General features: G+C 39.1%; 1 protein-coding gene across 9 annotated transcripts in view; it reads right to left on the reverse strand.

Moving 5' to 3' along the window:
• Positions 1 to 23,939, reverse strand: part of SLC35D4 (solute carrier family 35 member D4) — a 51,656-nt gene that overhangs the window by 17,771 nt on the left and 9,946 nt on the right. For 2 of the 9 annotated variants that reach the window (XM_090137465.1, XM_031612787.2), the window contains exons 5-13: positions 22,696 to 22,773; positions 21,261 to 21,283; positions 19,788 to 19,839; positions 18,497 to 18,545; positions 17,046 to 17,091; positions 16,078 to 16,113; positions 11,042 to 11,076; positions 9,914 to 9,983; positions 6,690 to 6,783 (exon numbers count right to left, since the gene is read on the reverse strand). In XM_090137465.1, the coding sequence (XP_089993591.1) occupies positions 6,690 to 6,783; positions 9,914 to 9,983; positions 11,042 to 11,076; positions 16,078 to 16,113; positions 17,046 to 17,091; positions 18,497 to 18,545; positions 19,788 to 19,839; positions 21,261 to 21,283; positions 22,696 to 22,773 (483 nt within the window). Of the gene's footprint in view, positions 1 to 6,689; positions 6,784 to 9,913; positions 9,984 to 11,041; positions 11,077 to 13,147; positions 13,249 to 16,077; positions 16,114 to 17,045; positions 17,092 to 18,496; positions 18,546 to 19,787; positions 19,840 to 21,260; positions 21,287 to 22,695; positions 22,774 to 23,939 lie in introns of all 9 variants that reach the window. The other 7 variants (XM_090137464.1, XM_031612786.2, XR_016465131.1 and 4 more) reach the window with 6 other exon arrangements.

A 23,939-nucleotide genomic window follows, 5' to 3' on the forward strand; every position in this document is an offset into this window, starting at 1 on the left:
AGTCTGCAGTACAACCAAACCATCAAGTGCCAGGCATCCAAACACATTTTTCTGGTTATGATACACACATAAAATCTTTAAACACAAGTATTTATCTGGAATCCTCTTCCAACAGGGCAGAAATGCACAAGGGAGCCATTTGCTTCATCCGGTGCCAATAGCAAGACTCTTACAATGGCACTTATTTCTGTAAGTAAACACACCCCTGAGCAGAAATAAGGAGCTGATATTATGGACCAGAATATTTTATAGCACTTACATGCTAAGTAGCAGTGCAAGACAGGAATTAAGAAATTGACATTAGGAGTGCACGTGCTTCAGGAAAAGAATTAAAACTGCAAACATGTAGAAAGGAGATGATTTTTTTATTTTCTGAGTTGGTTTGCCTCTTTAACTTATAAAATTATTTAAAAAAAGATAAAATTCTTAAGTCAATTGCTATGTGTGAAGAAGAACAGTGAGCATAACCAGGCTAGGAGCCCCAGAAGATTTGCAGCTGTAGCCTCTCTATTTTATGAGAAGTGAAGAAAAAAGTGAATTTCTGCTTTAATAAAAAATGTCAGCGCTTTTCAATCTTTAGGAGTGTTATCATCCCTTATCATATAAAGATGGATATACTCTATCCTTTCTCTTCAAGACACCATGGGGACCTAAGGAGCAGATGCACAGACACAAAATCTAAAATCAAAGACTACAGGAGACATCCTGAATAGCTGTTAGGTATTCTGAGGGATGACCAAAACTGCTGGGGTATAAATACACTGGACAACAGTTAGTTATGTGGGACCTGCAGAAAAGATGTTCTTTCAGATGTTCCTCCAGAAGTACTTTTGCAATGCCTGGCAGTCAGCATAAAATACGGGGAGACCTGGAGCAAATGCTTCTAAAGTTAACAAACAAGGAACCAAAGCAGCTGTTGGTGGACACACTTATGAATCAAAGAGCATCCAACATGATTCAGATACACTAGAGATTAAACAATTGTGCACTGGATGGGCATAAAGAAAAGACATGCATACTCCTGCATAAATTTTCTTCCAGACAATGCACAAAAAAACTTGTGAAAAATTCAGTGCAGTCTGATCTCAGTTATTCAACTTCATTTCTTCAAAGAAAGGAGGAAGAAAGAGAAAATCCTAAACCCACCTTCTACTGCCCTTCCCTTTCATTCTTCCATCTTATAAAACTTGTCTCAGGAGGTTCCTACTGGAATCAAGCTGAATTCACTGCTGCAAGTTTTACTGGGATAACGCTAAATAAGAAATAGGAGTATAAATTCATAAGTAACAAGTATCTTGCTGAAACTTAAGAGATACCACTGTTCCCTTCTATTCATGATGCAATTTATTTCTGCTGCTTAATTTTTAGAAGCACTAACAGGTTTCATCATCAGATATAGATTGGCAGCCCTAATCTAAACAAACTCCCTGACAGCATTGTTAGGGCTCATTAGCACTCTCACCAGATGCTTCTGTCTGTATATATGAGCATCTCCAGTTTTTCTTTCCAGTACACAACCCATGATGCTAGCACAGCTTTCAAATTAAAACAAGAACTCTCATGCAGCTTCAAATCCCTTCTCTCCTGGGGATTAAATCTGTGCAAGGCTATGACAAAGCATTCCATATTTCTTGGGCTTTTAAACGACTTTTTTGTTTGTTTTTCAAATCACTTTAGCAATTTTTTGGCATTCCTCACCAATCTATACAGATATGACTAATACGCACAATGTTTGCTTTCACAGCACAAGTGCAGTGTGTTTGTCATCAGAGATATCAAGCAGGGTTATACACACAGATGAAACCTGTGCTTCATCTGTCTATGCACAGAGCAATGGTTTGACATGAAAGCTGTCAAAAATCATTACGGGAAAGAATTTAAAGACCTCATGCAATGATTAAGTTGCCACCGCCAAAGTAACCACTGTAAAAGCAAGTTATGACCCAGCTCTAGTTTTTAAGTGAATGAAATATTAAAGGGCAGGAAGGCCAAATATGTGGGCTTCACAAAGAATGTATCCTTGGATCCCTAAAGAAGCCCAACTAAATCTCGTGGCTAGTTTATTGGTCTATCAGTACTTAACAAGAAATGAAGTGATGGCAGCAATCTCAGCCCCCAGCTTGTCATAGGTACAAAGCATCCAAATAGAAAACAGATTCTGCAATTCTCTGCACCTCCCTAGAGGCCTGTGCTGCTTGCTGTCTGAGGGCTACAGCATTCTCTCTTCTTGGCTCATTTGCAGGATAAACATATTCTGGACTCAAGTGCTTCTCCTTTCCAACTGCTGGTAAAAACTGCAGTCAGACTGAGAGATTAAGAGGACAATCTAGGGCACTACTCAATACAAGAAAAATGCTCGAGTGGGAATGTAAAGTTGCTGTTGTTATCCAGACTGGATCTCATTCTCCAAGTCCAAATTCAAATAGTTTTTATCTGTATTCTTTATCCACATCAATCTCCTCTCCTCTCCTCTCCTCTCCTCTCCTCTCCTCTCCTCTCCTCTCCTCTCCTCTCCTCTCCTCTCCTCTCCTCTCCTCTCCTCTCCTCTCCTCTCCTCTCCTCTCCTCTCCTCTCCTCTCCTCTCCTCTCCTCTCCTCTCCCCTTTACTTTTCCTTTTCCTTTTCCTTTTCCTTTCTTTTTTAAAGGAGTTGCACACTTGAGTTTAAAGATATTTTTACAGCACTACTTAAGTATTGCTTTTTTGTGCCTTTCATGGCTTATGATGTGTTTGAGACAGCCCTCACATCCAGGCTTGAGTTGGATCAGTATGTACCTATAACACCTCCTAACACCTGCAGGAAGCAGCATTGGTAATCAGGTAGATATGATTCTTCCTAACTACTCCATATGTAAATCGGTGGTTCCTTGTTGTTACAAGATAGCTGGTGAGAATTTTGCAGGAGCTGGTAGGTCAACCCCTACCTTTGCAGGCAAACACCCGTTCAGCTCATTGCTTTCTACCCATCTGTGTCTGTCCCATTCTAAAATTGATGTGTATCTGAATTTTTGAAGCATTCACTGTCTTCTACCCCAGAATCAGGTGCATTTCAGCACTCAGAGCAGCAGTTCCTCCATGGTCCTAATACTGTCTTGGATGGGAATAACTGAGCCCTAAAACATTCTCATAGTGAGCTTTAAACACTAGTGAAAGAACTGAGGAAACTGCTAGTTTTGATAAAATCACTCAGAAATTATAGAAATATCTTATATCCTTATTGCTTATTTCCATCTTTGAATTCAAGACAAGATATATAATTTGAGCGCTAGGTTAGAAATTACAGTAGGAAAAGGACTAATTTGTTCTGTTACAAAAACCTTCCTAAGTGAGATGAGTAATTACACCACGCGCTGCATGCTGATTTTTAAGGCTAAAGAACAGATTGAATTATCACAGTGAGACAAGCTAAAATGTTCGGTTGCTACAAAAGCACGTAATCTCACTGACAACAGTGGCTAGAACAGATTTTGTCTAATTTCTTTCTAGACCTGGCCAAACCCCCACAAAGCTAGAAATACTTGAACGTTGGGAAAGCTTTGATCCAGTCCAGACTTTGTGGCTCTGATTCACTTCAGCTGGGAAGGACCCAAACTGCTTAAAGTATATTTCACAACACATCTTTGCTTAAATTTTTTACAGATAGGTCATAAATACCACATGTAGAACCACTTCTTGTTATACACGATACCTACTAGCAGAACCAGCTATTCCCATCTCCAGCCCAGAGAATTAAAAACCGTAAATGTAGGAGTAAGCTTCAGGTCAGCTGACCTGACACCAAGGAGCAAGAAGAAAGGTAAGGCATTAAAATCTGTGCAGTCAGAATGTTTGTGAAAAATTTAAACTTGTGAGAAACTTTGTGTGAATTGTCCAATGTTGAAACAGTTGGTAAAGCAAAAATGAGCCACACTGTTCCCTTCTTGTAATAGCCAGAAAAAAAAAAAGAGAGAAAAAAAAAACCAAAAACAAACCCCAAACCAACAAAGAATAGTCTCAATACAGATCCTAAAGAGGCATATTGTGCAAGTTTACTTTTTCTTAAGGTAACAGTTTCATTCAGTGTAGTAGGAAAGTTGTGATCATCAACAATATAACAATGTTGTGGTTTTCATGTGACCTAGCTGAGGGTAATGAAAACTAAGTAATATCTAACAAGGGAAAAGGAGTCAGATTAGCTTTTCTGACTGCATTTACTACTAATAATTTAATAAATGAGCTGTTACTAACTTACAACAAATACAGCCAGACTCAATTCACAAATCTTGGGGTAATTCTAATAGGAATTGATCTAAGGGCATCAGAGCAGGTTACTCACCACTTTGTGCAGTTGGATCTTGAAAGCCTTCACAGACGGAGACTGCACAGCCCCCCTAGAATACCTGAAGGAGCTGCTGCTAAGTGTCCCCCAGAAGGACTTCCTCCCAGAGGGATCTTTCCAGCTGTTCAGCTCAGCTCCAGACTGAATAAACCCAAAGTCCTGCAACCTTTCCTCAGAGGGCATGATCACAAAGACTATCTTGGTGACTGTGCTAAAATCACTGCAGTTCATCAGTGTCTTCCTTGTATTAAAGGACCCTAAAGAAATTTGTAGCCTGGATAGGATATATCAATGGGCTAAGTTCAACTGCATAACATTCAAAAAGCTGAAGTGTCAAGTCCTGCACTTGGGTCATAACACCCCTATGTAGCAGCACAGGCTTGGGGAAGAGTGTCTAGGAAGTTGACCAGCAGAAAAGGGCCAAGGACTGCATCAAAATTAGTGCTGCCAGCAGGACTAGGAAAATGATTGTCCCCTTGTATGTGGCACCTTGAATATCATGTTCGTTCTGGGACCCCTCACCACAAGAAGTCTATTAAATTGTTCAGATGTGTTCAGACAGGAACAACAGAGCTGGCTAGAAAACAAGAATTATGAGGAGCGACAAAGGGAATGGAGGTTGCTTAGTCTGGGGAGAGATTTCATTGCTCACTACAACTTCCTGAAAGGTTGCAGCAAGGAGGGTATCAGTCATTTTTTCTCAGGTGACATGTGATAGGATGCATGAAACAGCCTCAAGATGCACCAGGAAAGGTTTGATTGGGCATTAGAAAAAATTTCTTTGTGGAAAGGGTGGTCAAGCACTGGAATGTGCTGCCCAGAGCAGTGGTGGAGTCCCCATCCCTCGAGGCATTTAAGAGATACTGTCATGGAATGAAAGGACATGGTTTAGTGATTAGACCTGGTAAGTCAGGTTATTGATCAGACTTGATGATCTTGAAGGTCTTTTCCAACCAAAATGATTCTATGATTTTATGATTCCCAACTCCAGATGGGGTCTAACAAGAGATGAGTAGAAGGAAATGATGGCTTCCATTAATTTACTGCCTTTGCTGCTTCTAATACAATTCAGGACACTTTTGGTCTTCTTTATTGCCAGGACATGCTGTGGCTCATGGTCAGCTTGCTGTCTACCAAAATCCTAGGTTCTTTCCCACAGAGCTGCTTCCCAGCCAGGCAGTCTCCAGTTTGTAATACTGCCAGGGACACTTCCCTCCTACGTGCAGGAATTCACATCTGTCCCTGCTGAAGACTCATACCTCCAGTCTGTCCAAGTCCCTCTGGAGGGCAACACTGTCCTTGGTACTATTGACTGGTCATAGAATCATAGAAGATCCCAAGCTGGAAGGAACCCACAAGGATTACTGAGTCCAACTCCTAGCTCCCACCAAGAACCACTCAAAATTCAAATCATACATCTGAGAGTATTGTCTAAATTCATCTTGGTGCTGTGACAACTGCCATTGTTCCAGTGCCCAACTCTCTTTTGGAGATGAACCTTTTCTTAACACCCAATCTGATCCTCCTGTGACGCAGCTCCATGCTGTTTCCTTGGGTCCGATCACCGTCACTAGAGAGAAGAGATTAACACCTGCTTCTTCACTCCCCTTGTGAGGAAGTTATAGGCCCACAAAGACCATAATGAAGCTCTCTATACTGAACAAACCAAGCAGCTTCAGTTGCTCTCTCACTTGAGTTTCCTTTGCAAACTTGAGTGCCCTCTACCACCTCTTATTCTCTGATAGAGAGGTTAAACAGGATAGATTCCAGGATATACTCCTGTCTACTTGAGCTGTCACAAGCCTCTAGAAAGAACAGGAATTGTTAACTATTACGATCTGAGCCAGATTATCCAACCAGTCTTTCATCCACCTAATTGGCCATCCAGACTGTAACATCCACATTTGGATACAAGAACACTGTGGCAGATACTGTCAGAAACTCTGGTAATGTCAAGGCAAATGACATTCTCTGTCCCATGATGATGGCAGTGGGAGTTCTGGTAATTATCTTCACAAAACTGCTCTTAGTTCTTGATTCTGACATACTGGAAAGAGCTGATGCACACACTATCAGGAAGAACATTTTTCTCCAAAACACCTTTGGTATTTTTTTATTTATATTGCTTGAATTCAGTAGGCCAAATCCTCAGCTGCAGTAATCAGAACAGCTCCACTGAACTTGGTCTATACAAAGTCTTTTATCTTTGCTAATGATCCAGGTTTACTATGGACTCAAATGATACCTGATGGATACCACATGTCTATGAGCAGCATGAATGGACAGGCCCTATCAAGTAGGAATAGCAAGGGAAACTAAGGAAATGCAAGATTTCCTCTGTCCTCCTGCATTCCTGTATGATCTTTTTCTTACCTTTGCAAGGAAACTCCATGCTGCGTATTGCCCTGAGGTTGTGCTGCTTTTTAGCTTCACTGTGTGCAACATCAGAAAGAATCCCAAGAGTCCACTGCAAAGCATAGGGAAAACTTGTCAATAAAGTCTCTTAATTTCAGTTAAGCAGTCTTTTACAAACATCTCAGTTTTCATAATGTAGATCTGAACAGGCACCCTTCAAGTAGTATTAATCTCATTTGAACAAAGAAGCTGGTCAACAAAAGAGCTTATATTTTGTCCAGCAAATCTGGGGTTTTGTTCAGTCAGTGACTGGAGTCTGAGTAAAGCAAGTCTTAATGGCTAGTCTCTAATACACTTGTGTAATCAGAAAAGTAGAGATTATTGGAAACACGGGGTCAAATATTTAACTTGAGACACTTAAAACAGCTCTGAATAAAAGCAATGCTGATTTCAAGAGAAGCCACATGGTTGGCAAGAAACTCACTTCCACCTCCACAGAGGTTGAACCAAAGGATAACCATTGGAAAGCTGCTTCCTGAAGCTTTTAAAGCTGTTTAAACTTCATGAAACCAATTTTCTAATTAACAACTCAAATATATCCTTCCCAGATAACAGGTAGAAGATTCAATAGCAGTAAAGAGAGAACACTCCAAAGCTCTTATTGACAATGCAGTTAATTTTGACTCTAAAGTCATATAGGACAGTAGTCCCTCCTGTAGCCAAGGCTACCTTTGAGGAAACTTTGTTCCACAGCTAATTGGACTTCGTGAGGCTGACAACCTTTGCTGTGGATTTTTTTCTACTTGTAACATACTCTCTGAACATTGAAATAGTGTAAATCAGCAAGAGGGAATAGAGAAGGACTTCAAGATACATATGGCTATGAGGCATGGGAGATTACTAACTACCATGGGAAATTGCATGGTAAAGGAAATAGGATCAATGGGGTCCTCAGGTGGTGCAGCAAAAAGTGCCTTAGTCCTCAAAATGGGTGTGCAGTTCTTGACAGTTGACATCCTCTCTGCAATAGCAGATTAGTATTTCTATGCTGGACTCCAGCGCCTGAGCAAAGTGCTGCTCCCTGCTCAAGGCATGTAGAAAATCATGTCTCAACCACATGTCAGTACACAGCCATTTCTCATACAATAAATAGTAGTGTCAGGTAACTGCCCAGGAGTAGGAGGCACTACAGTTTCTTACATTGAGCCATTAGCACAAGACCCCAGTGGACACAGCTAAGAAAGACAATGTTTTAGTGACAAAAAACAGAAGCAAACAGAAGCTACCAGTCACAGAGCATCCCACCCTCAGAAATCAGACAGTTGAGTGAAGCACCACTGCTCAATATTCTGAAAGCCCAGTAGCTGACTAAAATTTGTTCTGCGCCTTCTGCCTTGGTGAAAAGTCTTTTAGTCAAAGTGACTTGAAGATGTTTGGTGTAATTCAGACAGAACAGCTAATTATCATACCTGAAATATTGATGCCACAATTAAATATAAATTTGTTTCATTAAATAAATTGAGTAGATTGCATCTAACTACTAATGCCTCAGACATTCTGAGCAGGTAGAATATTTATCTGCATTAGTTATCCTTACTTTATGTTGTAGAGGTTTCCTTCAAATTCTTTACATCTACAGAGACACTACATGATAACTGAGATGTTTGTTTCTCCATCTATTCCTCTTCAATTGTTTTAGAAGAGTGTAGTGTACAGTGCCATCTAATATATGCATACTGAAGCTGGGTCAATGGAAACAGAAGCAGAAGTCTACAACAGTAGTAAAATTCTAACAACATGAAAGAGAATATCCAGGATAGCTAAATATCCATTAGAATCTGTCTAACCATGTAGTGGTGACCAACATCGCCGCACCAAGGGCAAGTCATGCCTGACAAACTTGGTGGCCTTTTATGATGGAGATAGAGTGTCAGTGGATAAAAGAAGAGCAACTGATGTTATCTACCACGACTTGTGCAAAGCATTTGACATTGTCCTGCACAACATCCTGGTTGCCAAATTGGAGAAAAATGGATTTGATGGATAGACAATTTGCTGGATAAGGACTTGGTTGGATGGTAATGCTCAAAGAGTTGTGGTCAATGGCTCAGTGTCCAAATGAAGACCACTGACAAGTGGTGTTGCTCAGGGATCAGCGCAGGGACTGGTGCTGTTTAACACTTTTGTAGGTGACATCAACAGTGAGATCAAGTGCATCCTCAGCAAGTTTACAGACAACACCAAGCTGAATGATGCAGTTGGCACACTATAGGGAAGGGATGCCATCCAGAGGGACCTGGACAGGCTTGATAGGTGGGCCCATGACAGACCCATGAAGTTCAGCAAAGCCAAGTGCAAGGTCCTGCACCTGGGTTGGGGCAATCCCAAGCACAAGTACAGCCTGGGTAGAGAATGGTTTGAGAACAGCCCTGAGGAGGAGGACATTACTGAGAGGGTGGTGAGACACTGGAACAGGCTGCCCAGTGAGGTTATGGATGCCTCCACCCTGAAGGAGTTCAAGGCCAGTCTGGATGGGGCTTTGAGCGAGCTGGTCTGGAGGAAGCTATCCCTGTCTATAGTAGGGGGTTGCAGCTAGGTGATCTTAAAGGTCTCTTCCAATCCAAACCATTCTATGATTCTTCAAGAAGAAACAGATTTCACCTAGCTGCAGGGGAATAAGTTATTCAACAACAGCTAACTACAATATATATAATATAATATAGTGTGTACAGTTCATTCTGAAAAACAAACAAACAGACAAACAAAAAACCCTTCCATACCATAAAACTATCTAGACAGGGAAATTATTTAACAATAATTTTTAATAACACATTTTAATGCAGAATCAAAATACAAATAGAATTCCGAACAATCAGGAAATCTTTCTGTCATCAGACAGCATAAAAAAATATTTTCTTTTTAGAGGGGAAAAATATTCCAATTTTTTTTTCAAATAAATTTCTTGAGGTAATGAAGACCTACAGAAAACATACTCAAACAATCACATTTACCTCATTTGTGACAAGACAAAGTCCAGCACATTTGGAACTCATGCCTTCAAATGAATAGCTACAGGTATGCACCGATACATATTCTCTGGAGTTTTACTGACTTATGCCAGCACAAACTGGTATAACTAAAGTTTTGAATCCTCTGGAGTCCTTGACTGAGGGTCAAGGTTGAAACTTAACATTACCTCTTATTATGAAAAAATACACACATCCACATAACAGAGGAGTTACCTGGCACAGCAACTGCTATGAAATCTGTAGAAGTAGAGGAATGGAAAGTCCAAGGCACTGAAGAGATCACCTGAGGGACAAAGCAATATACTCAGTGGAACACAGGAAAAAAAAACAAATTACCCTCTGTTAAAAGCAGGGAACAGTAATTATATGAACATTACTAGTTTAACATTCCTTTGAGTCTTTACAGCTGGCTGACTTTTCATTTATGATGCTTTTCGCATTTCTAGTCTGCTTAATTTCTCTGTGACCTTGATTCTAGCCAGTTCCTGCCTTTGCTTGAAAGGGGGAAAGGAATTATATAAGACTTAAGAGCATTCTTTGCTAGAATACAGATGATCCTGCTGAATCAATAGTTGCCAGTGCTAGTGACTTCTTTTATTTCAGAGTTTGTGATTGTTCCTATTGAAGCAACAGGAAACACAGATACATTTTGGCTGTTTCTCCCTTTGGAATTTGAACTCTGTGACACAGAGCAAAGTCAAGAGGTTTCAGAGAGTCCTCCCAGATCAAGGCAGAGCTCTCGAGAACTTGCATTTCCAAGAACCTGGGCTCTGGTTGCTCTCAGTAACAACAGTTCCTGGGGCTCCTACAGCCCTTGGGCTCTAGAGATTAAGAAGATGCTCCATCTTTCATATTTTGAAATGCTTACTTTTTGAATGCATTTCTGGCTTTACTGATGGGGAAATGCTAGATACACAAGATAAATCTTTTGCTACTTCAAATCCTGTCACAGGGATGCAATATATCTTAAAGCAACAAAACAAAACGTTTGCATAGCACTGAGGGAAATGCAGAGAAGGAAACTCAGTAATATCGTGAGTGCTGGAACACTGCACTCAAGAGGTTGTGTTCAGTGAGGGAATCCTTATTCTTTACCATGTATCACCTCAGAAGCTGTTTTTTGCTGGTTGTCTCACACTGTTTCTTTGCAAAGGGCACTTCAGAAAGATATTAGTAAGTATCACATGAATTACACAAAGTTGTCTGACCAATATAATATTATCAGTCATACTGCAATTGAATTCCAGAGAATTCCTTCTAGGAAGATTGGCCTCTAAAAAGAAGCATGAAAAGGAAAGGCAATATGGAAATCTGAAAAAGGAGCAACTTAATCCACTTTACCTGCTGGGTGGGATGCAGAAGCCAACAGCACCACACTAAAAAAAAAAAAAAAGGATTAATTTCATGTTGCAGTAGTTGTTACATTGTCCAAACATTACGAATTGGCAGCTTTGCAATTTTATTCATGGTGAAACTTATTCCAGTTAACTAAAGTAAATGAGGCATATACATCTTTTAAAAGGTAGCTGGAAATGAATCTTCAGGGTTGCCTTAATGCCATCTTTAACTTGCAAGAGGGCTGTCAACAATACTTCAATATGCTTCTATGGCTCCATCTCAAGAGGCAGGTCTCAAAAACCTTCCAGCAGCAAGATTCCATACCTCTCTGGGTAACTTGTTCCAGAGTCACCCCACCCTCCCAGTGAAGAAGTTTCTCCTGATATTCAGTTTTCAAACTATCAGGACCAACTTCCGTCTGTTGTTCCATATTATACTACCTGTCACTCCTTAGAAGAATTTGGCTTGGTCATCTTTTTAACTCCCTTTCAAGAAAGTGGAGGCAATTATTAGGTAGCACCTTGGTCTCCACGCTGCCAGACCAACTCCTTCAAACTCTCCTTCCAGTATGCCCTATGCTCCAGGTCCCTAACAATGTCAGTAGACCTGCTCTATCTTCAGCTTCTTGGTGTCTTTCTTGAACTGGGATGCCCCAAACTGAACAGACTACTCCATCTGCAGTCTCAGCAATACTGATGGTGACTTCACTCAGTGTGAAGTACTCCTTCTAACGCAACCCAATTTGCCATGAGCACAGACTAATGCTTCACAAGCATTTCATTACCAATTCCCTTCCAACAAAGCTGCTACTCAGCCAGCTGGTGACACCACTGAGACAGAATCTATAGGGAATTACAATAATGTCTAGACTTTAATGCCCCCTGTCCAAGGGAGAATTTCAACTGTGTGCACAAATGTCTGTTTGTAGAAATGTCCATATATTGCATAAAGTCAAATACCCAGTCCTACGAATATGGTTGTACATGAACAGCACATTCATGCTCCAAATGTCAATTGAAGAAAGAACAAATGCTGCAATTAAACAAGTTAGAAAAATGCATGAAAACAAAACCAAGCAGCAGCTCAACTGATGCACGCTTTTTACAGAGATGCAAACAAGCAAAAAAATGAGCTGTGACCAGATCTTCAACTGGAGAGCTAATTAAGACTTCTGAGGCCCTACATGGTCATCACACTGAGTGGTACAGAGCCTAACTTCAGCACTGTTAATTCTTCATATAGATTTCTTATTTTTTTCCAGATGTTTTTAATTCCACATTGTTTCAAAGGTGGAGTCTTTTGGTTGGAAGAAGCAAGAAAGTCTTCAAAGCAGAACTGCAGGTTCCTCCAAACACTAACAACACATGTTCATCACAAAACCAAAGAACAAGAGGGAGAAGGAGAAAAGAGTATTTTCTCTTCACTGCACTTAGGAAGGTGAAAAGACATTCATTAAAGTTATGAATGCTAACGCTAGGTATTTTTCCTGGCTAATTACCAGTGATTTTTATTTTTACAGTTCACTGGGCCCAGTAATAGCAGTAAGGCACAAAGTCAGTCAGTAGAAGGTTACCTGATAAGTTAAGGCAGAGGAAAAGCTCCGAGTGATTCCCAGCACACATGGCAATGGCTAGAAAACTGAATGTGCTGCAAATGACGTATCTAGAGCACTACAGTATCATCAGTGTGCGCTTATACCACTCCATTTTTCAGAATTAACACTGCTGTAATTTCCAAGCTGGACCTCAGCTAGTCCCAGATCTCCAAGCAATCAGGTGATTGCTCTTTGTGGCTAGACCTCAGCATGCTCTGAGCATTACTCGCAGAGGCACTGGTACCAGAGGAAATTCCAAAGTGCACGGGCATCCTGTGATCAGCAAAGCCTCAGAAGGGAAGCTTGCCATCCAAACCAGACATAGAAGGCAGAGGGCTGAAGATAGAAACTATTAATGAATTATAGGCAGTTCAGTATTTTAGGCTTAATATTTCATACAGCCTCTTTGAAAAGCATAGACTGGTACAGTATGTTCACAATGTCAATATTTATACATCTTTTTAAAAGAAGTAGTTATCATAAAGACATTAAACAATAAAAAGCATGTTACTCACTACGCAAGTCTCTTCCACCCCTCTTACCCACACATGTACAAGCTCCCTGTGCTGGATGGCCAAAAGACATCCACAATAAGAAGGCCCAACTCCACAGTTTCCTGGTAAGGACACAAAAGGAAGCAAAGCCTATTGCTTTTGACTCAATAAGAAAGACAACAGGAGACTGGAAGTAAAACTGTATCAACAGCGATGAGAATTATGACTAAGCTGTGTTTCTTCACTTTTGCTTTTTGCATTACCACTTTTCAAACAAAATAAAACAGCGAGATTGGAAAATGCTCAAAGAGAAACTTCCTCCTGGAACCAAGAGGGAATGATAACTATACCAGACATCCCAGGCCTCAGCCCAAAGAAAACATAAGGAAGAAAACAAAACCTTCCCTGTGAAGTGTTCGGTCAAAGGGTTAGATGGCATTAAAGATGTGCTGCAACTCTCCCCTAAACAGAATATCAGTAAAAAAGGCACAATTCGATTATGTTATAAAATCAGATTAGGGATCCAGCAGGTTCCAAAAGGACAGCCTGGATATGGGGGCTGTAGCAGGAACAAAATCCTCACACATGGTTTCTCTGCTCCCCTAAAACAGTCTTTGAGAAGCCTTACTTAGGGGAATCAGCTTGCTAACTCACAAAACTTAATGCTGGACATCATCTAGCAGAGATAAACACATTTACAGTAATTTTGACCAAGAATTGCCTATCAGGAGTTCGTGCTCATGCAGGTTTCAGAATAAAATGTCTTCTACTCAGTGTGATTTAAAAATATTTTGGCCTGTTTTCTACAGAAATTAAGTTTTTGCAATAATTCTCTGTCAGCCACCCTATACAGCTCTCAAACACAATGACTACCTTAATCCAAATGTGGGGAGTGACAGACCTGTCAAAGATATCTACATGCTGACAGGTCTCATGAAGGGACAAATCCTGCCAGCACTTCTGGTGTTTAAGAACACATTTCTGCTTTAAAGGAGATGCTAAAAAAGTCATCTCTCAATTTGCACAACTCCTCTGAAAGGAGTATAGGAACTCTAAGTTCTTAAACACACAGGGCTGTACGTCACAGTTCCTTAGTGAGAAGCTTCTCCTTTCTGAAAACCTCCATAGCAAGATTCATCCTTTCCATGTGATGTAGTGCTCCTGCTCTCTGCTGGACACAACTTCACAGACTTCAAAGGATCCCATAAGCTAACGTGGCAGGGAACACGGCATGGACTTTTCAATCACAGCTGCAAAATTAAGACCTTGGCCAAAATCACAGAATCATAGAATCACAGAATGGCCAGGGTTGGAAAGGACCTCAAGGATCATGAATCTCCAACCTCCCTGCCACATGCAGGGCCACCAATCTCCACATTTAATACTACACCAGGCTGCCCAGGGCCCCATCCAACCTGGCCTTGAACACCTCCAGGGATGGGGCATCCACAACCTCTCTGGGCAGCCTGAATTTAAAGGTTCAGGCCCAGATGCAATTTTCAACTAAAATAACTGAGAGCCAGAGTCAGGCAGCTGGTAAACAACAGCAACAAAAAAAATCAATTGATTTCACTGCTTGTTTAATGATCCTTATTTCAACATTAGACATACATTTGTACCTCATTCAAGACTTCACAGATTACCTCTGCACACAGCAGCATATCTGCAAGCTCCATGACTACCACACTTCAGAACAATTTCAATAAATACAACCATGTCCTCTGAGTAAAATTGATTTTCTTTGCACTTCGCACTAAATAGAAAACAACAACTCACTTAAAACAAGAGCCTGCTTCAAGCAAATTGATGCTCAGGTATTGTTAACGCTTGGGATCTTGGTGAACAGACACTGCAACTATACAGACCCCACATCAGTGGCCTGCATTACTTACTTATGGAAGCAGAAGACCTGATTGGACTATGATAGAAAGAGGTATATGCTGTTACCACGTTGATGACATTTGTAAGGTAAATGGAAACTGATGTTAAATAATTGTCCTGATGTATTCCTATCAGGGATCTTTAATGTGGTCAGACTAAAGCACCCAATCACATGATAAGAACAATTTCAATTTCCTATGCTTATGCCTAACTTCTGCTCTGTGTTCCACTTTGACCTAAATCAATTTATGTCTTTCAGTCCTTTTAACCATCCTCTTCCCATAGAGCTCCATACCTGTAGTCTCATAGTCCACAGCATTCTCATACAACTTTATTTACCATTCCAAGAGGCAAATATATACAAGCAGATGTGATTATGGATGGACAAGGATCTAGTAAAGGTTCTATATGCTTTAATTTAAATAAAACCTCACAAAAATCTAGTGGAAGCCATGCATGCTAGGTACTCTGGTTTGCACGGTTCTTTGGAGAAATGACTGGGTTTTTCTAATCTTTTTAAAAAATATTTTGTTTTTGAGAAAAATAAAGGGGACTCTGGTTGGTGACTCAGGCTCTTTCACTAACTGCAAAATAACAAGCCAGTTTTATATCTCCAAATCGGAAAAACAACCAAATGTCTGAATTACTCAGTTCTACTAACAGCACTCTCAATAGTCAGTTACTGCTCATGTTCTTTGCACGTGGTTCTTTTATAATCATTGCTTCCCCCTCTGGCAATTTGATACAAGTTTGATTTTCTGTGGTGAAGGTTTTGCCAGGGAGTTACTCTGTAAATATTATTTCTGGAAAAGAGAGATCACTTGTGCACATGGTGATTAAAAATTCATAATTAACACCTCGTTACCTCCCCAGGTGTACATTGGCATGTCCAACCTACAACCATAGCCAAAATCATGCAGCTGTTAAGCCGTATTTTTTCAGTGAATGTCTTGCTAAATAAATATATTTAAGTAGTGGTAACTCTGAGTTTCCTAAAGTAGTCATATTTGAAGATGAAAATATATGCTAAACAAACCAGCCATAGTGTATCAAAGGCTTATTCATTTTACCTGAAAACATAGTTGATGTACTGTTGGTCCAAGTCACTGGGAGAGAAGAGGAAAAAATAAGGTATTCTTTCAGTAATGCTGTTCACTGATATAAATAGATCACTATATTAAGTAGTAGCACAATATTACAACTTATCTACATAATGTTATAATTATGCAGCATGCTTATACTATTACCTATATTTTATAAACATTCATATTACAACAATATGTTAATAGTTTATCAGCATATTAATGTACATAGTATTTGCACAAATTCTGTTGCTATTCGGTTACATTGAAAGTAAAGATATGGTGAGCCTGGCTACAATTTAAACAAAGATGGAAAATGATTTTGAAATAAAGAAGCCTCTCTGGACCTTATGTACACGTTACATGCATATACATAACACGCAGTGGCAACAAATCCATCCCTATACAGACAACTGCAGACACCATGCATATGCTATATGAACATTGCACCTACTTTCAAAACAACTTCTGTAAGGTTGAAGTAAGACTGCATACAGGATTGGTGCAATGTTTCAAGGTTTTTGAGTTACACAGACACTGACATCCTGTGGCACCCCATCAGCCATTAAACACTTTTGAGACTGTGTCACAAGGGGAGATACTGACACATTCAAACCACGCAGCTTTAAGGCTAACACAAACCAACATTTCCTCTTAATGTCAGTGCCGGTAACTACAGGATCTTTTTTCAGAACTGAGTCATCATCCTTTGATAATACACTGTTTAAAAGTAATTCAGTGTTTGTATTAGCAGTATAAATATCAATAACCACATGGTATTGCTGGGATTATCAACAGTGTGGCTCTTCTTGTAACAAAAATTGTTAATGATTAATCAAGAGTGATCCAGTTCACACAGATAAAGCAGAAATCCCTATAGTTTAGCTGACTGCTACATACATCAGTCCTCTTTGATAGCAGTCCCTTCTATCTAAAAGAACATGAAAACATATTACCTTAAAGAATTAGGCTTCCATAACTTGTGAAATACTTTGTAAGCCCCTGTAATTGCAATGACATAGATTTACCATAACATGCAATCATTCTGACAAACAACAGCTTATTTGGTCATGGTACTGATAGACCCCTCTGAATCACACTTAGCAGTGTGGCACAAAAGATGCCTAAGTCATGAGTAAAATCAACCTATCACTTCAAATTAACAGTTTCCAGAGTGTTATCATCTCAAAATACTGTCACGCTGTGTGTGTTTCTGCTAATCCAGTTCACGATAACTAAAAACATGGGAGGGAAATACACGTGTGTGTGCAAATGCATAAAGAAAAGTGCTGCAGAATGGGTTCTTCAAGCCACCTATTTTTCTGGGATATGTTCTATATGTTCATCTACGTAGACCCTGCAGTTGCCCGTTCCGAGTCATCTCTACTGTTTGTGGGATCTCCAGGCTTTTTGCATTCGTTACCAATTTGCTTTTCAGTTAGCAGTGTTTTACAAAGAAGTCTCAACTCAGCTCATCCCTAGTTACAGCAAACAAGTATTTAAGTGAAAAATCCCTAGATTTTTGTTTTATCTAAATGAGAAGGTGTTTATAGCATTTCCTATAGAAAAAAATACTTCTTATTTATATATTAATAACATTTTAACACTTGATGTCTAGATCTCCTTAAACACAAATTATAGATCCATAACCTGTGACTTGCAAATTTTACAGTATGAAAGACAAAATAAAGAAATCATCCCTAATTTGCAGACAAGACTTAACATAAATGAATCACTCAGTCTGTAGAAGATCTAAGAACCAAATGCAAATCCCTTACTATCCAGCTTAATGTTCCAAAATATACAAATCTCCTACTTATATACTGCTACTCAGCTTTTCTTCAGATTTTTTTTGCATCTGACTGTTTTCAGCTTTTCAGGGAAGAATTACATTTACCTAACAAAAGAAAAATATAAAAACCCTACAGATCATGCAACACATCGTTAATTAACTTCTTTATTTAAAAATGCATATGACTGCATCAAACCCCCCAACATTTCAACACCCTTCTTCTGGAAACATTCCATAATATTTTAGAATACTTTTTTTTTGTCAACTTTTAAATGAAATTTGTGTGTACAAAAAAAAGTTTCAGTTCTTCATGTTTCTTATTCCCTCAGAGAGGAAAAAGATCTCTCATTGGGGACCATTAAAAACTCCAGAAAATTGTAGTGTTGATTAAAATGCATATGTATTTTCTTCACCTGTCTACTCTGTCTGATTTGTTGTTGTTTTCAACCTAAAGGCTACGAGAGGAAAGCATTTATCTTTACTATCCTTTTTATTTTAAAATGTTTCTTACATCAAAAACCCTAAACATTAAAAAAAAATAAATCATAATAAAGTTGACTTGCTTCTTCAACAAATTCACTCTTCATAGTTGTTCCTCCAAAGAAGATGACTTACCAACACAGATCAAGTGAATTAAAGCCCACAGATAACCGTTAGGATCAAACTGGAATAAAAAACATCTAGGTAAATAAAGGTATCATAGAATCATTGAGATTGGAAAAGACTTTTAAGATCATCTAGACCAATCGTCAGCTTGTCACCACTATGTCCACTTAACCAAATTCATATATACATAAGCACTGCTATTTCCCTGAAGTTAGCTTCGTAAAGGAAGTACAGTGGGAGCTATAGCACAAATGAAAAGAAAACTAAAGAAGGCTAGAGACTTTTCTATTCTTAAAGATATGGCACATGCCTGGTAGCTGTACCCTGTTACCCAAGTTCTCAGCACTGGTGAAAACAATTCTGTTTCTTTTGGATACAGACATCATTTTAGATGACTTGAGACTAGGGACGCCAGCCTGTATATTCTTGTATCACAGCCATTTTTCACTTAGCAGAAAGTTAACTTTTGACCTCCCAGTACAGATGGATAGTTAGTCACAGAGGGACAAGTGGATCAGAGGAATCACTAAGGTACTGGAAGTGGTACTTCCTTGCCCCCTTTCCCCTAGCAACCCCTGCAGCAGCCAAGCAGTCTGTTTCCCCAAGGTTCTCACTAACTGCAGTGCAACCAAAAGAATGCTCCCAGCAAGATAGGCTCTCTTCATAGTCAGTTGAGAAAAATGAATGTCTGCTTTCACAACTATACACAAGAAGTGCCTGCTCTGCACCATGGACCACAATGAACAGTTAGCTCAGGTGAAACACTTCTGTCTACCCTTGACTGGAAACATCCAGACAAGACCCAGATTTTTCTCACTTATCTTCAGTTACTAACTGAAGCCTAAATCAAGAAAGTAGCCTTCTTAAGCCTCCAAAAGAGAAAGACAGGCATGTCCAAGAAATAGATCCATGACGGACTGAACTACTCTAGATCTAGAGATAACTCCTTCCTTTCTCCAGTGACTACAAGAAATCTGTAGAGTGACTACAAAGCTAATTCAGAAAACCACTCAACGTACTTGCAACAAATTCAAACCTAAGTGATTCATTAAGCTGTTTGAGAAGCTACACCGTGGTATCCCCAGCCCCTGGCTTCACCTAAAAGCTCCATGTCTGTACTAGTCAGAGGTTTTACCAGGATGCAAACACATTAAAAACAGCAAGATTGTAACATGGCAATAGGACACGTTTAAAAATCTTTTGCAGGAATCCTCCCCTAGCTTACAAGTAAAAGCTAGGGCACTTATTTGCTGAGAAATACAATGGCCAAACTAGAGCTGCTTTAGAGAACAGAGCTCACCTGCGTGTCACATAAAGGAAGGCACACTGCTGCTACCAGGAGGAACAGCACACTGTGGATAAGAGAAAAATAAAAGCAAGAATTGTACTGCTGGTGAAATATGGACCCTTCTACTCAATTTTATAACTATACTTTTCTTTTTTTGCTTCATTTTTATTCCATGTATTTATAAAGTACTTTTTGCCAACAAAATTACATTTTTTATCAGGCATTCTTCATAATCAATACAGACCTAAGTTGAACAAGAAGAAAATCAGCACAAACCATCTTAGCAGTGATGAAAAAAAAAAGAAATTTGGAGGCAGTACCATTCTTCACTTGCCATTTGGCTACCTTAGGTTACTTTAGAAAACCAAAACCAACTCATTTGTGGCTACAAAGAGCTACCAAAAAGCTACCCTACATCACTGGCGTAAATTGTGTATTACAACAATTTCAGCAGCCGTGACTCCATTAAAAGTTATGCTGTTAACTCCAGAACAAAGAGTAAAGTGGGAGTGAGTGGAAGCATGGTAGAAATGGCTTAAGGATAGCACAGGTCCTTCCATAGTCCACAGAACTGGACTAAAAATCTTAAACTGCAGCTGACTGGTATTTCTACAGGCTACACAGAATATGTTGATGTAGAATTTCTATGGACTGTCAGTATTAATAACAACAAACATTTGCTTTTATTGCTCATTTTCCTGCTCTCCAGGGACACAGAAGGAAAAGACAGAATAAAGAAGATGAATAACAACAACAACAAAAAGCCCAATTGGTATCCTTGACAATAATCCAGTAGTGAAAACAAGGCCATGGTATGCCAGATAATGGAAAAAACAGGGAGGAAGTTGGAAGTCAGGGCCTCCAAGCACACTGAAAAATAAACCAATGTTGTTCAATCTAAGTACAGTCAAAAGATTAAGAAATATACTATCTTCAAGGGAATGAGTGGGAAGAATAAAACTTTCAGTATGCGGATGGATGACTTCTGTTTGTCACGATCTCCTTTTGGTAGCCTAAACAACCAGAGCCAACCGAGATTGGTAAGGCTGTGTAACTTAATACAAATGATGCAGAATGACGCCAGATGTCACCCACCTTTCCGCATCAGGAAAGGCATTTTTAGCTATTTTCTATCCATTATCTTTCTCTTACTGCTTAATATTATCCACTGAAATATCAAACTTGAGTTCCACCTCCTTTACAAAAACATTCTTGCAAGCACTGTTTTGTTATTCACAAAGGCCAGCCTTCTGGCTATTTTTATAAGGAGAAAAAAAAAAAGTATCTATTTAAGCAATAGTATAAAAGAAAAAAGAAAATACATTTTAAAAATATTTAATTACTTGTATGTTGCAATTTATGCTTACTGCCCACAGGAATCTGTCTTACATTCTTCATTGTTTTGGTTTGCTACTATTTGAAGCAAATGCAGAAACTGGAGCCAAAACAAGATGAAACTGAATCTGAATGGTTTTTAAAACTTACCTACAGACTTTCAGATGAGAGATCTGCTGTAAAAAAGAACACATGATTAATCGTATTGTTTTTTTAAATGGCAAAAGAGTGCTTTTTCCTTTCAAAAAAGTAAAATCACAGATGATCTTACTGCACCAAGTACAAGAAAAAGACAATGAACCAATGAACAACACTGAACAGCCCATTATGTTTAAGTACTGCTTAGCAGTACTTAATTGAATTTGAGAAAAGAAACAAAGAAACAAAAAGAACAATGACTAAAGATTAACCTACTAAAGCTTTTTTTTTATATTTTCAGGTTATTTACCATCAAGTAAACCTAAAACCAGACATGAATGTTACACCTGGTTCTTACACTCATCCTAAGTATACCAGAACTGTGTACTGTAGATATTCAAATATTGATTATACTTAATTAATTAGGTACTTCCCAAATCAAATAGTCTTGGTCTAAATTCATCGAAGTTTCCCAATCTTTTGGTCCAAAATCATTCCCCAGAAGATTCTTAGCAAGACCTCTGTTTGCATTATCCTTCCCCATTGTGCTTTAATTTCCAAAGAGAGGAAACATAAGCATGTGAGCTAGAATGAAAAAATAAGACACTTTGGCAGGGACAGCATCACAGAGATATGCCATAGCGCACACTGCTGCATCCCTTAGTCTTAACCTTAGGGAAGTCTTCAGGTCGTTACAAGTAGCAAACACTGGCATTTATTTGCACTCTATATACATCGTAGAGGTAATGAACGGAAGACCTCTTCTACTACAAGCTATGGACCAATCACAAATGATTTTGTGATTTCCCAGCAGTACCTCATACAGCACCTCTCTGGTCAGACAATTAGAAAAGCATTTCATAGCCTAAAAAGAAAGATCTCCAAGATCTCCAGTGTAGCTGAAGAGAAACAAACTGAGATCTTACTAAAGTAAGCAGGAATTATTCTCCTCGCTTTAGCAAGTCTTGGGATAGATTCCCAAAACAAAGCCTAAAATGCATTATTTTTCCAAAATTTCATGTGGAGATGTGATTCATCTATTGATACATATGATATATTGAATACTAGATATATGAAACTAGTTAGACCTAAGGACCTAGCTTTCCTTCCCCTCTGCTAGAAAGATGAAATTCTTACGTACAGCATGAGAGAGAGATTAATTCTCAAAAGGAAATGACAAACTGGACTAAGCCAGTCTTAAAAATGGAAATTAAACCATCAATATGCACTTGCAGTCTTTCATCCACTAAAAGAGAAAAGAAAACATCAATATAGATACTTGTCAAAAGCGAATCTCTCTCTGGGACTCATTAGTGACTTGCTATCACAATGAGATTATAAAAGCACAAAGCACTAATGCCTGCATAAAAAGAAATTAGATGTCTTGTTATAGGGCTGTTACATCACAGGAGGTGTCCTGAACATACTAATTAATAGGTGAAATTACCTCTTTCTGCACAAACTTCTGGAAGCCACAGGTTATGACTTCTGCTGCATTGTGTATAGTGAGGAACACTGGAATTGGCTGCCATTGGGAGAGAACAAAAATGCTTGGAATTACTCAGAACAGTCACAGACATAGGAAGGGTGTTCCTTTAAGGGCTAACTGTCCCAGGTTTTTGCATTATTTTGCTTGTTTTTATAATTGTAGACCCACATCACATCTTCTAAAGGAATTTAGGCTCGTTCTAAGAGCACAATCACTACTACAAAGCACACATATCTTTAAGTACCACTTTTGAGTGCCCTGTCCAGATGTTCATACAGAGCTACCATTGTGAGAACTGCCACAGGCTTCTGCCTCTGGTTTTGCCTCTTTGTTCACATACCTACAATCTCCACAGTAAACTGTTCTCATTATTTTCCCATCTCTGTCTGCTGGTACTAACACAGTGTTACTCCTAGCAACAGAATTACGGGTAAGATGATTTTAGGCAATTGTTTTCAGTTACTGCTAGGAAGATATGCCAGAAATTTAGGTAGAAACGTAATAATAGTTCACACAAAAGTGATGTTGAAATTATACCCAGTGAGGCATCTGGACGCAATCCCAACATGAAATCATTAAGAAACAAATCCCAGTGATAACAACAATGAATAAAACGCCCATCACTCCAGGCAAAACCAACCCAAATTAGTGGTTCACAATAAATCCTCCAAATCAGATCCTAGGTCTCTCAGACAGTCACAACAGAAGCAATTATCTGCACCGATTAAGATAATCTAAAGGCTAAGGCAGTTTCAGGAAGCAGTGTTTTCCTGCTTATGGATAGTATTTAAATCACATGAGTAGAGAATGAGTTAAATTCATACTGACGTGCCTCCCTTGTAAGTATCAGGCAGCAAATACCTCTTTGACTCGACTTTGTAATCAGAAATCTCTATTTTCTGGATTTTTCTTTTCTTGCCCGCAAAGCAGGATAAGCATCACTAATTAAAAACTTTAAGCCAAAATAACAACGAGGGTGGATCTATAAATACAACAGTTTCACCAAGATAACTCTTAACACCTCTAAATTAGCAGTGAATGAAAACCACACAAACACAACCGGCGTGAAGTTGTCAGCTCCTGCTTTATCAGTTCTGGAATCCAGTTCTCAACCTTGTTGCTAGACAACTAAACACAATAAAATAGAAGTACCTAACATAAGCATCCTGAGCCTGAAATAATAGAAAATACAAGAAATAACC

This window comes from Phasianus colchicus, chromosome 3 (genome assembly GCF_987193195.1).
Source record: "Phasianus colchicus chromosome 3, bPhaCol1.hap1.1, whole genome shotgun sequence".
NCBI classification, from domain to species: Eukaryota; Metazoa; Chordata; class Aves; order Galliformes; family Phasianidae; genus Phasianus; species Phasianus colchicus.